Raw genomic sequence first — 16,258 nt, forward strand, 5'->3', positions numbered from 1 at the left:
GTTCAACTGACAGTAGCACAACCAGAGTCCACATCACAAGGCTGCTGTTAATGGTTATGCAATATGGGGGAAGGTTACAGGGCTATTTTTGGGCAGGCACGCATAGGAACGGAGTTCCGGCTGGCTCCCGAGTTGGCCACACCCAGCAGGAACTCATTAGCATAATAGGCCACACCCAACAGCGGGAACTCATTAGGATTGACTACATTAGGGGTGTGTGGCCTAACATGCAAAGGAGTTCCTGCTACAAAAAAAGGCCCTGGGTTTTGACAACAAACAAGGTAAACAGAATAAGAAGCAAAAGGTGGGTGTGGCTGGATAACCACACTTCTGGTACCATGTGGGTGTGGCCTAATGTGCTAATGAGCTGTGCTGTCAGGGGTGTGGCCCAATATGCTGATGAGTCCCTGCTGTTGTGTGTGGCCTATTATGCTAATGAGTTCCTGCTGGGCTTTTTCTACAAAAAGAGCCCTTCCCGGAAGGAGATAGCATTGCAGTTGGGTAGCTGGGGTAGTGCAATAAATATTTGCAGCCACCTGAAGGTAATGTACCTGGATGTTCTGCAACAAAAGAGAACAAACTGCGTTATTTATTGCTCAGAAAGGAACATCTTTACTGGTCGCTCCCAAGTATGGGATGGTACAAATGTGACTGGCTTCATTTATAAAGCGATATTGGTGTCAGAACGCGTCAACACTACTGAGTCATGAGCTGTTTCTGTAATGAAGTTGTGCTTCGAGTGCCCAAGGAGACGGCTACTCCTCCAGAACTGATGTCTATTTTTCTTTTTCTCCACAGGTAATGCAAGTGGTGAAAGAGCAAATAATGAGAGCACTGACCACAAAGCCTAGTTCTCTGGACCAGTTCAAAAGTAAACTTCAAAACCTAAGCTACGCAGAGATTCTGAAAATCCGTCAGTCCGAGAGGATGAACCAGGAAGACTTCCAGTCTCGTCCAATTTTGTAGGTATCCCCTCAATGTCTTCTTCCTCCCTCCCTTCCTTCCTTTCCTCCTCCTCTTTGAAGATCTAACAAATGTGGATGACATTTGTGAACTCCTTAGGAAAAACCCCAGGGAACACAAAGACGCAGGGACAGTGTTCAAAAAAAGCAGGGTGGTTGCGTCTGCTTGGAATGTATTCATTCTCTTCTTCAGGAATAAAGAAATGCTTCTTTTGTGTTCACCTAAAGTCTGTTCCGCTGCTCCCTGTAGAGCTCAAACTAGTTTATTTGCAGCAAACAGTGCTTTGACATTTTCACCCTTTGTGTGCGTGTCCTTTTCTTCCTCCCTGAATTTTTCTCTCCTGCCCAGTCCCTGGTTGAAAACAAAACGTCACCCGCATTGAACCAGGCTAAATGAAGCCCGGAGCAGAAAAGCAGGCAGACTGACTCTCTAAAAACAGATTATACTTCTCTGCTGTCCCCAATGCCTTAACGCCTAAATGGCTTCTGGTTTGCATATGCTAACAGATATCCAGTGTTCCTTTCACACCAATTTGTGCTATCGGAGTGTGGAGGTAGATTGCCAGACATGTTTAAAAGACCCGTATTAACTGGAGTGACGTAGTGACCAGTTGTCCATGGCAGATCCCAGCCCACTTATAAGGGGTGAAGCAGAAGCCTCTTTGCATGCAGACTGTGAAGCTGCTAGATTTTGCCCATTGCAAAGCAATGGTTCTCAACTTGCGGCCAATTTTATTTTCAAATTTAGTCCTCCTGTATTCTTAACAAATCTGAGCACAGCTGAAAACTGATGGTTGAGCCACCCGATGGATCCTGGTGACAGCATGTGAAATCAACTTTAAGTGCATTTTCTGCCTGAGGGATTCATACCAAACCAATTTTTTAAGATCCTGGGGTGAGGATGATGTAGTTTTTGAGGATGTCTGATATGAATTCTGGATGGACTTTTTCAAGGCTTGCTTTTTGCAGTTTAATCATAAAATAGGTTTGATCTGAGACCTATGATCAGTGCTTGCTGGCCCACTTCTATGCATAGGAGTCAAAGGTTTGTTGATACTGTTGTTGCCACTGTGGCTCTTGGATACATCAATATTTATTTTGTTTAATCAGTATTTAAACGATATCCCAGTTAATTTTTTTTAATTGGAAAACAAGGATGACATTTAGAAAGGACGGAGGAAAAGAGTCATTCCTTCCTTTCCCATGTTTGTAGATCATGATACAATGGTTGTTCAGGCGTACCCTGTCTTTCACCGATACTGCCCTTTGAGTGACCATAGCTGTAAATGGTTAAATGGACCATATATGGGCATGTGTGTTAAAGACACAAAAAGCCCTTGCCTTGAAAGAGTAACACGTGGCTTGAGTTGATGATATACTCGTGTATAGAGAAAACGAGGGGTGCGCCCAGAGCTGTGGCTGAGTGGGAGAGCATCAGAAGGTCCTATGTTCAATTCACTGGAAATGGTAGGAATTAAGAACATAAGAACATAAGAGATGCCAATGTTGGATCAGGCCAAAAGCAGAGGTCCATCAGTGGTTATTAGCCACAAGGTATAGATAGGGACTCTGGGGCAAGTGATGCTCTGTCATCTTGGTGCTTGGGGGGGTCAACAGTGGGATGGCTTCTAATGTCCTGGCCCCACTGGTGGACCTCCTGATGGCACTGGTATTTCTGGCCACTGTGGGATACAGAGTGTTGGACTGGATGGGCCATTGGCATCTCTTATGTTCTTATGTTCTTAATTCCTACCATTTCCAGTGATAAGACCAGGTAGCTGGCGATGTGAAAGACAGTTGCCTGAGACCCTGGAGAGCAGCTGCCAGTCAGAGCAGACGATAATTGACCTTGACGGACAAGGGTGCAGCTCAGCATAAGGCAGCCTCATGTGTTTGTGTGTTTAGTGCTTTGAGGATGAATGGACTGTTTGTTAGTATTTGAGTGTGAGGAACAAAAACGCCCGCGCAAATGCAATGTTGTATCTGATTCTCCAGTGTATTACTTAGTTCTGAGTGTCAGAGAGCATCTCTTTCTCGTTGCTGTTGCAAACAATGGGAACCCTGCAGAGTTCTAATTCTGGCACCTTCCAATAAACTAGATGGCTACAGCAAAACCTGCCTACATAGAAAGCTACGTACAGCGGGAGATGCTCTGACTCCAAAGACAATCAGGTTCGATTTGACCGTGTCTGTGTCTGTTTGCTTACATTTTTCCCTCAGGGAGCTGAAGGAGAAGATTCAGCCTGAAATTCTAGAGCTGATTAAGCAGCAGCGTCTGAATCGTCTTGTTGAGGGGACCTGCTTTAGGAAACTTAACAGTCGACGACGGCAAGGTAGGAACCAGAAGGGCTTGATTGGAGCGTACAGTTGCTTCATCCCTGTGATTATTCCTTTTTGTCACCTGGAATTTTTTTAAAGGCTCTTGAAGTGTCCTATCAAGTAGTTGTTTTGTTAGTTCGACATCAGTTGTTTTACGGATTGGGGCCCGTGGGATAAATAAGGGGGCAGCTTCCACCACCACACTACTCATGGTGCAGGAGTTGACTGGCTGGCCCTGAATTTAAGTTAGGCAATGAAGGTGGGTTTTGCCTCTCTGTCCCTGTGCTTTGTGGTGCAGTTGGGGGGCAAATTGAGTTTAGAAAATGCATACTCCATGCCACGCATCTCCCAATTCTAATTTCTCTTCTTGTCCATGGAGTCAGTAAACTGTTAGGGCCTCTATTGCCATTGCAGATTAAACAGCCCAGGGGGGCGGGTATGCAATTAATTAGGATTGAGGGTAGCATTTTTTGTCCTGTCAGAGCTGGTCGAACCGCTATGGAAGCCTAGGGAATCACCTAGGGTACCAGATCTTGAGGGAGTGCCAAATGAAGAAGAAGAGAAGAGATTGGATTTATACCCCGCCCTTCACTCGGAGTCTCAGAGTGGCTTACAAACTCCTTTTCCCTTCGCTCCCCACAACAGACACCCTGTGAGGTAGGCAGGGCTGAGAGAGCTCTTGACAGAAACTGTTTTTTCAAGAACAGCTCTGACAGAACTATGGCTTGCCCAAGGTCATCCAGCAGCTGCAAGTGGAGGAGTGGGGAATAATAATAATAATAATACCTTTCGATTTATTGATCGCTCATCCTGCAGAGCTGCTGGCTCTGAGTGATTTACAGTTACTCAAGTTTTCACACGGGACTAACAATGATTCATAGGGTAAGGGCGGACAACATATAATTCTTTAAATCGCACACTTTTGCAGCCGACGGGGATTTTGTTCAGCTGTAAGCTTCAGGCGTGTTCCGGACGGCATTCACTTTTGGCTTGGCTGGATGTAGTCAGTTCTCCCAAGACTGCTTTGAGTCGTAGTGCCGCACTGCCACCACCTGGCTGGATTGGCCCATCACAGGCTTCTTAATGCCAAAGAGGTCTTTTTTCCAGGCTTCCGAGCTTCCGAGCTGGACCTTCCGTTCGCCGGCTAACACCTCCCCCACGGGGGTTTAGTGTGCCCACCCTCTCCAAGTACCCATTTTATCTACTCGCCGAAGCTTTCGAACCGCTGGGCGGACGGCGAGCTGGGGACAAGGCTGGTAGCTCACACCAGCGCGGGCTAGAACTGACAGCAGCTCTGTTCAGTTCAAATGTTAAATCCTCTGTGCCACCGCTCCCCTCAAACCCAGTTCTCCCAGATTAGGGTCTGCACACTTAACCCCTACACCAGACTGATAAGGAACTTTCTCTTTCCTGTGTACCTTTCTCCTAGAGGCCTAAGGGAAGCTGATTCCCACCTGCCCTTCTTCTTTCCCTGACTCATTCTAGCCCTGCTCGCCCATAAGCTGTCTCTACCACTGCTGCTCCAGCACCAGGAGCCGAGCTGGGAGAGTGGAGTGGGGCAGGGTGGCTGCTGCATTTGGCAGGGGGAAGTAGTCATGGAACAAAAGGAGCACCAGGGCAAGCAGGAGCTGTAGCAGAGGCAGCAGCGCCTGTTCCCGTGCCGCCTCCCCTCAGGCCCCGCAGGAGGAGAAGGAGGTGGCTGGAGGAGAAGCAGCAGCCGCGGCGTGTCTCCCAGACCTGGAGAGCTGCAGATCCCTGCCCTCTCCCTCTCCCAGCCCTCCTTGCCCGCTTTGCTAGCCAAGCCAAGCAGCAGCCCCTGGCCGTCACATGAGAAGGAGTCGTCTCTTGCCAGGTCTCCCTTCTGCCCACTGGGGTAGGAGTTCTCCCAAAATCCGGGCTGCCTTTCCCCCCCCCCCTGAGAAATTGAGCTCCCACTGGAGGAAAATGGCAGCCGTGTCATGGAATTTGTGCCCACGTGGTGATTTGAGGGTAGGTGCCCTCCCCCAGAAGGAAGGCGGCAGCCGGGTCAGTGGGTTCATGTATGCACGGTGATTGGAGGGCAGAGTCTGTAGCTCTACACAAGATGGCTACCATCAAGAGGAGGGATGGGAAGCTAGGGCATCAGTATGCGTGCGCGGCTACTCTCAGTAGCAGACTGTGAGAGCCAGCTCTGCCAGTCTTAGGTAGGCAGGAGCGGTGAGAGTAGCTACTGCTTGCTTCAGCCCCCACCCCGCCCACGCCCAGTGAGGGTGGCTCCTCCTGCTGTGGTCCCACACGGCTCCCACTGGGGTCTGGGCTTCACTCAGCCATGGAAACTCTCCTGTGGTGGCATGCCTGCCTGTGGCAGCAGAGCAGGACAAGTAACTTTGGGCCCTGCACACACACACACACACCCCACCATCTCCTCTGGGAGTGTTGAACAGGGCAAAGGAAGACCCACACTCCCACAGGAGACCCCGCAGGCTGCCTGGAATGCCATGGTGGAAGAAAGTCAGAATTTGAAAGTGTCACCCAGCAGGCATGGGCCCCCCCACCCCCTTCCAGGGGTGCTCCAGGCTCCACCCACATTTGCCCTCCTGCTGGCACGTGCACTAGTGCTGCAGGCGGGGGGTGGGGGGGCACAAGACTCATCATCCCCAACAGACCTGAACCCAGAAAGCTGGAGGGGAAGCTTGGCACTAACTTGCTTCTGGAATTTCCCCCAAAAGCCTTTGGCCTGGCCTGCCTCCAGTTCTAACTAACCCCCTTGCCATGATTCTTTTTGCTTCGTAGTTGTCAGAGCCCTTACAAGCCCTATGCTATCTTGGTGTGGTTTGGAAACGCATGCCACGTCTCCCCCTTTTGATCTCATCCTTTAGGGTCGTATAAGATGATAGGAGCCCTCCAAAGGGTAAATATAGTGTCTCCGTTTTCACCACCCTTCATTTACCTTTCCTGCTCCACCCTGCGTTAACTGGCACTCCCATGCCCTCAACATTTTGTAACTCCCAGAAGCCAGTGAGCATGCTCAGTGGGTCGTGGGTGCAGGGATCTCTTTGATTAAAAATTCATAAAGTTTTTATGCACACCCAGTGACAAAGGACTCCCCTAGTATGTCAACAAATGCAAGCTTATAAATTTGCTTTAAAATGTAGGCATTAAAAAATATAGAAACCCCAACCCCTGAAGGGCTGTATCTCTGTCTCCCTCATGGGCATAGGACGATTAAGTCTGCTACCAGATTGATAAAACATGATGGGAAAGGAGCAGCCATTTCCATTCACATCGTGTGTGGTTTTTCTGAAGGATTTAGAGCAACTATTAAGCTTCCTATTAAACATCAGTTCTGCTTTAGAGTGCTCTTCTGTGTATGGAGATTGATGATAAGCTCTCTGCCTGACTTCAATTAAATGATCTTCTGAGATCATCTTAGCATTTTCAGCTGACCCCGAATTGGAGAACGGCTACTCCATCTTCCTAAAATGCTTCTATCTGGGGCACAGCTCCTCTCTTGAGGGCAACCATTTCGTTCTGCTTGCGGTAACCACTACTATCGAATATCTACTTGCCGAGGGCTTTACAATTCATAAGAAATTTCCACAAGTCTGAAGCTGGTGGTTACCTCAAGCCGAAGGAAGCGCAGAAATAATTCAAGCATTTTCTGAGGTAAATGTAATGGTGTAAATTCTTAGCAGATAAATGGCAATGGTACTAGGGACTGTATTTGTTTCACTGCGGCTGTCCAACCAGGGGAAGCGGGCAAAAAGCATCCAGTCATTTCCCCACTGACAGTAACTGTGGGGAGTGGGTTTCTCACAGATAAAGAAGCCACTGCAGTGTTAGTTGATGTTCCTTTCAGATGGGCGAAAGAGAGAGCTATGGTTCTGGTGTAACAAAATTGCATTTTTGACAGAACCTCATTAAAGGTTGGGCCTTTTCATTAAATAGAGGTGCTGTGAGGAAGAGGATTGGTTTTGGCTCTCTCCATCTCAAAAAGGGAACTGGCTGGCCCTGACCTTGTATACCATTGACTGTGGCAGGCTGAGCCTGCCAAAAATATTATTACCAGCAGCAACTTTTGACAAACACTTTTAAGAAGAATTATAGCGAGAGAAGATGGAGGTGGTAAGAGATGTAAATTCACGTGTCATCTTCAGAAAGGGCTAGAATGCAAAATCAGGGAGGCAGCTTTTCACAGGAGCAGATCGTGAAATCCTGCTTCTTTCTCACATTGTGGCGGTGGTTTTATTTCTTGCTGGGTTGTGTATTTTTAGAGTGGAGAGATGTTAATGTTTTTTGTTTTTGTTTTACAAATTTCTGTTTGTTTTCTCAGACAAGTTTTGGTATTGCCGACTCTCACCCAACCACAAAGTTTTTCATTATGGAGACTTAGAAGAGAGTCCCCAAGGAGAAGTTCCCCATGATTCATTGCAGGACAAGCGTAAGTATTTGAGATCTAGCAAGTCTCCTATTGCTGTTTTTTTCTGTTCTCTATATTACCCCAGAGGTGAGAAAGGGGGATTCAAAATGGTATGGAGGAGTAGGGTTGCCAAGTCAAAAAAACTCACCGTCGGGGAGCCTTGCCGGGCTCCGGGAACTGTCCCCAGATGCACGCGCGTGCGCGCCGCCAGCACGTCACCAGAAGTGATGCGCGACGTCGATCACGTTGGGGGCGTGGCCCGGATCGTCGGAGGGAAAACCATACAGTTTTCCCTCCGACGATCCGGGCCACGCCCCCAACGTGATCAACGTGGTTGCGTCCCCTTCAGTGACGCAGCCACGCTGCGCTTCAAAGGGCTGAGTTCCCCCCCGGGGCCCGATTCCACAGCGACGGAAATCGGGCCTACAAAGCCGCCACCCCCACTTGGCAGCCCTATGGAGGAGAGAAAGCACAAGGACACGGTGGAAGGAAGGAGAGCAGACTTACCCTTCACCTAAGGTTTGAAGTGCTGACTAAAGAAATAACAAAGGAATGGGCCTCTGGAAGCTTTCTCTTTCTCCCCTTAAACAACCCCCCCCTTTTTTTCCAGTTTGATTTTCCTGGAAGTTTTGAAATGTTGGAGCAGGTAAACCTTTTTCTGCCTGCTGGGTTCTGTGGAACTATTTTTTTAGGGGATTTTTTTCTCAGTTCTTTGTCTCCAGGGATCATAATACATACTTTTCAGGAGCTGCGGTGGCTCAAGTGGTTAAGACGCTGAACTGCAGGCTGTGGAAGGTCGGTAGTTCAGCAGTTCAAGACCCGAGTGTGCCGCATGACGGAGTGAGCTCCCGTCTCTAGTTCCAGCTCCTGCCAACCTAGCAGTTCGAAAGCAAGAAATTGCAAGTAGATAAATAGGTACCACTTCGGTGGGAAGGTAACAGCGTTCCGTGCCCCTTGGTGTTTAGTCATGCCGGCCACATGACCACGGAAACGTCTTCGGACAGCGCTGGCTCTTCGGCTTTGAAACGGAGATGAGCACCGCAACCCTAGAGTCGGACTCGACTGGCTTTCGAGCAAGGGAACCTTTACCTTTTACCTTTCCCCCACTTTTCAGCTGATAGGCTCCCCAGATGACTTATGATTAAGATCACTTAACATTTTTAGTTAAAGCTGTTTGCTGAGAAGCGCAGTCCTTTTCTCTCCCCCTCCCCCCTATACAATGCAAGAAGCACCACCGGATACTACAGTGTATGTTGTAGCACTGCTAATGGCAGGATGGGAAATTGCTGGAGATTTGGGGGTGGAGCCTGAGAGGTCAGGGTTTGGGGAGAGACCCCCAGCAAACTATGCCGATGCTGTAAGCGTCCATCCTGCAAAGCAGCCATTTTCTCCTGGGGAACGGATCTCTGTAATGTGATCAGTTGTGATTCCAGGAATTCTCCAGGTTGGCAATCCCAGTCTGTTGGGACCTGGCAGAAACTGGGACTGCCAGTTGGTAGAGATTTATTGGAAGGAAGTGCCGTCTCAGACGTTTTCCTTCCAATCTCACCCCCTTTCCCAGCTGCTGGTGGCTTCTGCTAGCTAGGCCTTGTGAAGTCCCTGCCAGATGCCAGGTCCTGGCTGCACTCCTGGAAGGGCAGCACAATAAAAAACAAACTCGAAAGCGCCTACTTTATCTTGCTTAGAAAAATTACACCCTACCTTTGTTAAAAAAAATAGCAGCAGCGACAACAAAATTAAGTGCGGCATACGGATCAAACTAATTAAAATTCAGTCGCAGCACGGGATCATCACAAACCTGCAGAGTCCCGTCTCAGAAAAGCTATCGCAGAGCACCTTTTGAAGCAGAGCTGCCTGAAGTGCTTGAGGGGAGGGGCTCCCGCATGTCCTCAGATGGCCTTCCTCTGTTGCTGACATCCGTCAAGAACTTCTGTCAGAGGAGGTTAGCCTATGGCCACTGGAGGCAGCACCGAAAGACGAAATTCAAGCAAAATCACATTTCTGATTCTTTTGCTCTCCCAGTTATAGGCGCAGATCTCCGGCAGATCTCCCCCACTTCTGAAGCCCACCCACCTCACCTTGGCTTCAGTGCTGATGGTTTAGATTCAAGAGTTGTTCTTCACAGCAGCCATTCAGCTTTGAAATCTGGTGTGGTGTAGTGGCAAAACATACGAACCTCTGGTTCAAATTCCCCTTTGCCACAAGCTCATTAAGCAGCCCTAGGTAAATTGGTGTCTCAGACCTGGAGCCTCCACCCACCCGCGATGTGGGGATGATGTCACAGGCCTCCCTTACAGGATTGTTGTCAGGGCTTGCCGATCAATGAAGCGTGTCCAGACAAGCAGTATATGAATGAGAAATATCACTGAGTAGCGAAGCACTTCGTTTATCTCTCCTGCAAGCAGCAGTTCTTCAGCTGTGTCATACTATAAACTCGATAGGATCTTAGTGCTCTCCAGTCTTATAGCTAAAAGGTAGTGCTCCGTTCTAAGCTGGGGCCCACCTACTAATCTGAAGAGCCCAAACAGATCGTCCAGTCAGAGGCAATAAGGCTGAAATGTGTTTGTCCTCAGAGAAGGACGCCAAGGTTCTTTCGCGCACCAGTTGGCTGAGAGTTACGCAGGGTAAAGGAGCCAAGCAAGAGCCTCCTGACAGCACCGGTTTATAGTCGCCCTTGCTTATTTTCATTGCATCGCAGATTGGCCTGCAGGCTGTTCCATGATTTTTTTCACTGCGGTCCTTCACCAGAATCTAGGACAGAGTTTAATATCACAGTACTCAAGGCCCTAGCACCGAGAGGAGATGTTAGCTTTTTCTCAGGCTTAAGCTTATCTTAACTGTGAGATCATGCTGTGCAGATTGATATGGTTAAAAAAAAATGAGGCTCCTGGTGCAATTCTTGCAGGCATTGCATGCCCACATCAGGATGCGATGTTCTGTCTGAACCAGGGTATCAAGAGCTCCGGTTCAGCTCCAAGGGAGTTCAGCTCCATTGTGGTGCTGAGAGGAAAACAGATCCTCCCCCCCAGCCAGTCTGCCCGCCTGCCCTCACATACCACTGTCAGACTTTTTTTTTTAAGTACATTTTGTTAAGCTTTTTGGGTATACAGAGATGGGAAAGGGGAAGGGGAAAGGAACAGAAATAATAGGTCTCCTGCATATAACTCTTCTCTGCTTATCATTTCACATTATACAGAGATAGACTGTGAGATTTTAAAAGTTTATAAGGGCTTCTTCATATTATAATATTAAGGAGTTCATATCTTTATATTTCTTTCTTACCCAATTATAAAATGGAGTCCATAATCCGACAAAATCTTCTTCCATTTGCCCTTTTAACATCAAGGTCAGTTTGTCCATTTCCACACTTTCCATAGTCTTTGCTATTAGGTCATGTTCAGAAAGTATTGTTGGGAGTTTCCTGTGTATTTTGCTGTGTATTTTGTATAATATATGTAGATTTTGTAGCACCAGATTTTACTATATATGTATTATTGTTTTTATTGTTCTAAATTTTGAAACTCGTTGTTAGCCGCCCTGAGCCACCGGGTAGGACGGGATAAAAATCTCAAAAATAAATAAATAAATAAATAAATAAATAAAATGTCAGATATCTTGAGGGTCCTGGATGGGCCCAAAGGGGGCAGGGAGGGGCAGAGACTCCCATCCAGTTTGCAAGAGATCCCCAGTGGTGTGAATCTGACCATATGCAGCCAAATGAATGGCTGTTTTCAAGGTGGAATCCGCTAAGAAGGCCTCAGAAATATTAGGAAGGTGAGAAGGGGGCCTTGTTTCAGGAGACTGTGGCTGATTTTGCATTGGCTTTTCCCTCCGTTGTTTTACGAAACCCACGTTGGAACAGAAATTCCCCTTTGTGTTGCATGCTGCTTTCACTTCCGTTGATTATCAGATTTTTATGGTAGCCTCCACACTCCATGCTGCTATCATTTTCTTTGATCATCAGGTTTTATTGTACCTTCTGCATAGATTTATGGCCGTTTTATGGCCATTCAGGGGTTACTTTGCCCCAAGGTATTTGGCCCATTCTGCATCTAGTGTTCACTCCATTGTTTTACCAAACCCTCACTGGAACAGAAAAAGATGCAGCTCAAAACCGCATTCAAATTCCCTGGGCCAACGCCATACTGACTGCAGAGTCACCCCTGAACAGCCATAGAACGGCCATAAATATATGCAGACAATTCAGGGCTCTTTTTGTAGAAAAAGCCTAGCAGGAACTCATTAGCATAATAGGCCACACCCAACACCAGAAATTCATTAGCATATTAGGCCATGCCCATGCCAGCACAGCTCATTAGCACATTAGGCCGCACCCCCATGTTACCAGAAGTGTGGTCATCCAGCCACACCCACCTTTTGCTTGTTATTCTGTTTACCTTGTTTGTTGTCAAAACCCAGGGCCTTTTTTTGTAGCAGGAACTCCTTTGCATGTTAGGCCACTTCCCTAATGAAGCCAATCCTAATGGATTTCTGCTGTTGGGTGTGGCCTATTATGCTAATGAGTTCTTGCTGGGCATGGCCAACTTGGGAGCCAGCCGGAACTCCGTTCCTGTGCGTTCCTGCCCAAAAATAGCCCTGCAGACAGTACCCTAAAACCTAGAGATCAAACAAAGTGAAAGGGGCATGCAGTCTGGACGCTGCCATAAAATCCGACAATCAATCAAAGTTAAAGTGGCATGCAGTGTAGATGGGAATTTTTGTTCCAACATGGGTTTGGTAAAACAGCGGAGCAAATGCTAGATGCAGATTGGGCCTTTGAATGTGGTTTTGAGCTGCACTTTTTCCTCCCAGCTGAGGAAATGCTGAGCGAATGCTAGATGCAGAATCGCCCCGTGTTGTGCGTGGTGCACTAAGCATAAAAAGAACAGACTTTGTGGCAAGGTAATTAGTTTTCTAGACAGGCAATGCAAGAGCCAGCTTTCAGTCAGGAGGGAATTTCTCCTTTAACTAGAACATGTCTTCGTTTAATGTGCGAGCACAGAATTCTGCTCTGAGCAGTGGTGCCTGGTGGATTATACCAGTCGGTGTTTTCACTGATGGTCTCCGAAGCACAGCCGCGAGAGGTGTTGGCATTTCATACTGTGCCCTGCATTGGAGAGGCACCTGTCGTCAGGATCCTCTCTCTTTTGGGCTGGATGCAGAGGCCCTTCTAGAATGGAGGAAGGGAAGAACTTGGGAAAGAAGCTTGCAAGGAAAAAAACAACCAAGAAGAGGTTGGGAGATCTTTGCAGTATGCTTGAATTGAAGACCCGGGAGGTGACCTCTGCATTTTGAGGGTTACTGTAGAAAGAAAATCCATTAACAGTGACCCTGTACCTTTAACACTTGTCCTTCCAAGCGTACAGTTGGGAAGGTTTGGCAGCTTGTTTCCTTGACAGGAGAATTGACTAATAAAATATGTATGGCTGTGCAGCCTTCGATGGAGGGAGAGGGAGGGAGGGGGAGGGAAGAAAGAAAGGTAGAAAGAAAACAGATGGGAAGGGAGAGAGGTAGGTAGGTGGAAAGAATGAGAGAAAAAGACAGAAACATAGAAAGCAAATAGATAGGGGAGGGAGGGGGAGGGAGGGAGGGAGGAAGTAGGGAGATTCAGGGGTGGAACTGTGGAGGGTGAACCTTTTGGAGGCACCTCAGTGGGGTATAATGCCATAGAGTCCACGCACAAAAGTAGCCATTTCCCCCCCAGGGGAGCTGATCAGGGAGATCAGCTGTAATACCAGGCGATCTCCAGGCCCCTGATGGGTTGGCACCCCTAAGTGAAAGGAACAATAGAGTTTTATGTTATTATCCCGTTTCAGAAAAAGACAGATTATTCATAGATCGATTAAGCTTTCAGTCAGTATGTTTCCATATGATATTGAGGAGAACATAAATCGAAATTTGTTAACTGGGATCATTTGTCTCAAGATTGGCTTCCCCTTCAGTCAGCGACAGGTTTCTCTCAGGCTCGATTCACGTTACCACTTTACGTGTTGTTTTTTTACAGCCTGGATTGTGATTGGCTAGTAGCAAGCAGGTGATGTGAGGGAGGGCTCCAGCACAAGCCCCGATCCTGCCAGCATGACAAGACCTCCCAATGCAGGATGAGCAACTGTCCTCCGGGCCCTCCATGAAATCTTCAAGCATGATACTTTGGCTTGGGAATTAATTGCATTACAGATTGAGGAAAGGACCCCTGGCCAGATCATGGTTAGCGATATGGTGAATTGGTCCGTAGTAGTGTTGAAAGTTGAAAGCATTGTTCCAGTAATGTTTCCTAAATGCTTAGGCATGAAGTTTTAATGCAGTACCTATTTTATTTGAAAATGCAGTTGGCTTGGACCCTTATCTAATTTTTACTGGTCCTTGGCCAGCTGCATGCAAGTAAGACATAAAACTGACGCCTTTCCAGACAAGAACTGCATGCAGTAAACGCACACTTATTGCCATTTTGCTGCAAACAATGTAAGATTCTGTTGTTGCTGCAGCTGGGGAAATGCCACATTCTTTGCCCAGCAATAGCGAGTGTGGAAAGTGGGTTACCCATCACAAAGACTGAGGAAGCATTAGTGACAAGCAATGTAACACTTGCCAGTAAAAGTCATTCGTTTTAGTATTATTATTTCAGTGGCTGAGAACTGCCAGCCTCAAGTGCGAGAACACTCATGGAGCATTTTTAAGCAGAAAATGGAAGCAAGGCTGTTGCTTCTTCTTTCCCCAAGCAATACCTCACTACTTTGTGGGCTTTTTACTGTATTTTGTGGCTTTTAATGTAATTTTGAAGGCTGCTTGCTCCATCTCTCTCCCCCCCCCTCACACACACACACCTGTCCTTATACTGAATGGTCTATCTATTCCATAGCGGCGCTGTCTCCCTTCCATTACGCAGGGTGAAGATATAACACTTTGGCACTGGGCAAGTGCTAAGATTCTGAGGCTTATAAATCACCTGGAAAGGCTCTAAGTGGAATGAATAAGTTATTTTGTCCATTTAAATCCGTAACACTTTCTCCCTCCTAGTCAGGAAGAAAGCAGTGATGCATCCATCTCTAAAGAAAGGATGAAAATTCTTTTGTCGTGGTCTAGAAAAAAGTCCAGAGAGGAGAATAATTTCCCCATGCACACATCTATGGGTAGATTCACACAGCTAAATTGCACGCTTCCTTCCATGGGCTGGGATTGCTTACATGTGTGTATTGAAGTTGTGTCTGTAGTAGCTGTCACACATGATAACAGCGGAGTACTCTCATGATAGCTGAGAAGACATGGCTATGTTAGAGTTACCAGGTCCCACCCATGGCCACTGGCAGGGGTTGGGATCAAGGCTGTATTAACCCATGGCTGGGCCACCCGGTCTTCCCGGAGGCCTCCCAACAACCTCAGAAGCCAGCCTGTTGTGGGACGAAATGCAACGAACTGTAGACAGAGGCTGCCCCCCCCCCCGTCGTCCTCCACCTCCCTCGGCCTCTGGACCCTCCACCCGCCGGAGCGTCTGGGCCATCCATCAGCTCCTAGCACACTAAGGCTGAGATGCTGGGCGGTACCTCTGTCGGCGAGACGAGGGCAACGCAGCCAGTGGCCAGGGACCCGTTTCTGAGTGGCAGTTCCGGCAGCCAACTGGTTTTGGTGCGCATCGAATCTTGCCATCCCAAAACAGAATTATTACATAGGAGAGATACAGCCCTGGATGGGAGGTAGAGTTGCCAGATCCAAGTTGGGAAACTCCTGGAGACTTGGAGATGGAGCCTGGGAACAAAAAGGGTCTCAGTGGGTACAGTGCCATAGAACCCACTCTCCAAAGCACCCACTTTCTCCAGGGGAAATGATCTCTGTAGTCTGGTGATAAGTTCTCTTCTGGGGACTCCCCAGGTCCCACCTGGAGGCTGACATCCCTGGCTACATGGTTTGCCCCCAGAATGCCATATTAGCAAGATGGTAACTAACTGTTCAAAGAAACCACTGTGGGTCTTTCATATAAAGAAAAAAAACAGGCTCGTGTTAAATGGCATGATAGATTTTTTACGACAATTACGTAAACTGTGGAAAGAATCTTAACAAAATTAAGACAGACACTCGTTAGGGGTGGTGTAGACTCAAAGACAAAGAACAGTTTAAAACTTAAAAACATAAGAGACGCCAATGTTGGATCAGGCCAAAGGCCCATCCAGTCCAACACTCTGTATCACACAGTGGCCAGAAATACCAGTGCCATCAGGAGGTCCACCAGTAGGGCCAGGACATTAGAAGCCCTCCCACTGTTGACCCCCCCAAGCACCAAGATGACAGAGCATCACTTGACCCAGAGCCCCTATCTATACCTTGTGGCTAATAGCCACTGATGGACCTCTGCTCCAAATGCTTATCTAATTCCCTTTTGAAGCCGTCCATGCTTGTAGCCGCCCCCACTTCCTGTGGCAGTGAATTCCATGTGTTAATCACTCTTTCGGTGAAGAAGTACTTCCTTTTATCCGTTCTAACCTGACTGCTCAGCAGTTTTTAATTGCTTAAACATTTTAATGTTTTTATGTTCGCCTCCTCATGGATCCTGATCCCACAATGCGGGAGATGGGAGACGTGGGGA

General features: G+C 47.7%; 1 protein-coding gene across 1 annotated transcript in view; it reads left to right on the forward strand.

Annotated features, from left to right (window-relative positions):
* The first annotated feature begins 801 nt into the window (after positions 1 to 801).
* LOC107117308 (engulfment and cell motility protein 1-like) overlaps positions 802 to 16,258 on the forward strand; it is a 28,222-nt gene continuing 12,765 nt past the window's right edge. The window contains exons 1-3 of the mRNA XM_015419406.1: positions 802 to 962; positions 3,183 to 3,295; positions 7,594 to 7,701. Of these exons, the coding sequence (XP_015274892.1) occupies positions 802 to 962; positions 3,183 to 3,295; positions 7,594 to 7,701 (382 nt within the window). The remainder of the gene's footprint in view (positions 963 to 3,182; positions 3,296 to 7,593; positions 7,702 to 16,258) is intronic.

The sequence above is a fragment of the Gekko japonicus genome, unplaced genomic scaffold, assembly GCF_001447785.1.
Source record: "Gekko japonicus isolate JY-2015 unplaced genomic scaffold, Gekko_japonicus_V1.1 scaffold190, whole genome shotgun sequence".
Lineage (NCBI taxonomy): Eukaryota > Metazoa > Chordata > Lepidosauria > Squamata > Gekkonidae > Gekko > Gekko japonicus.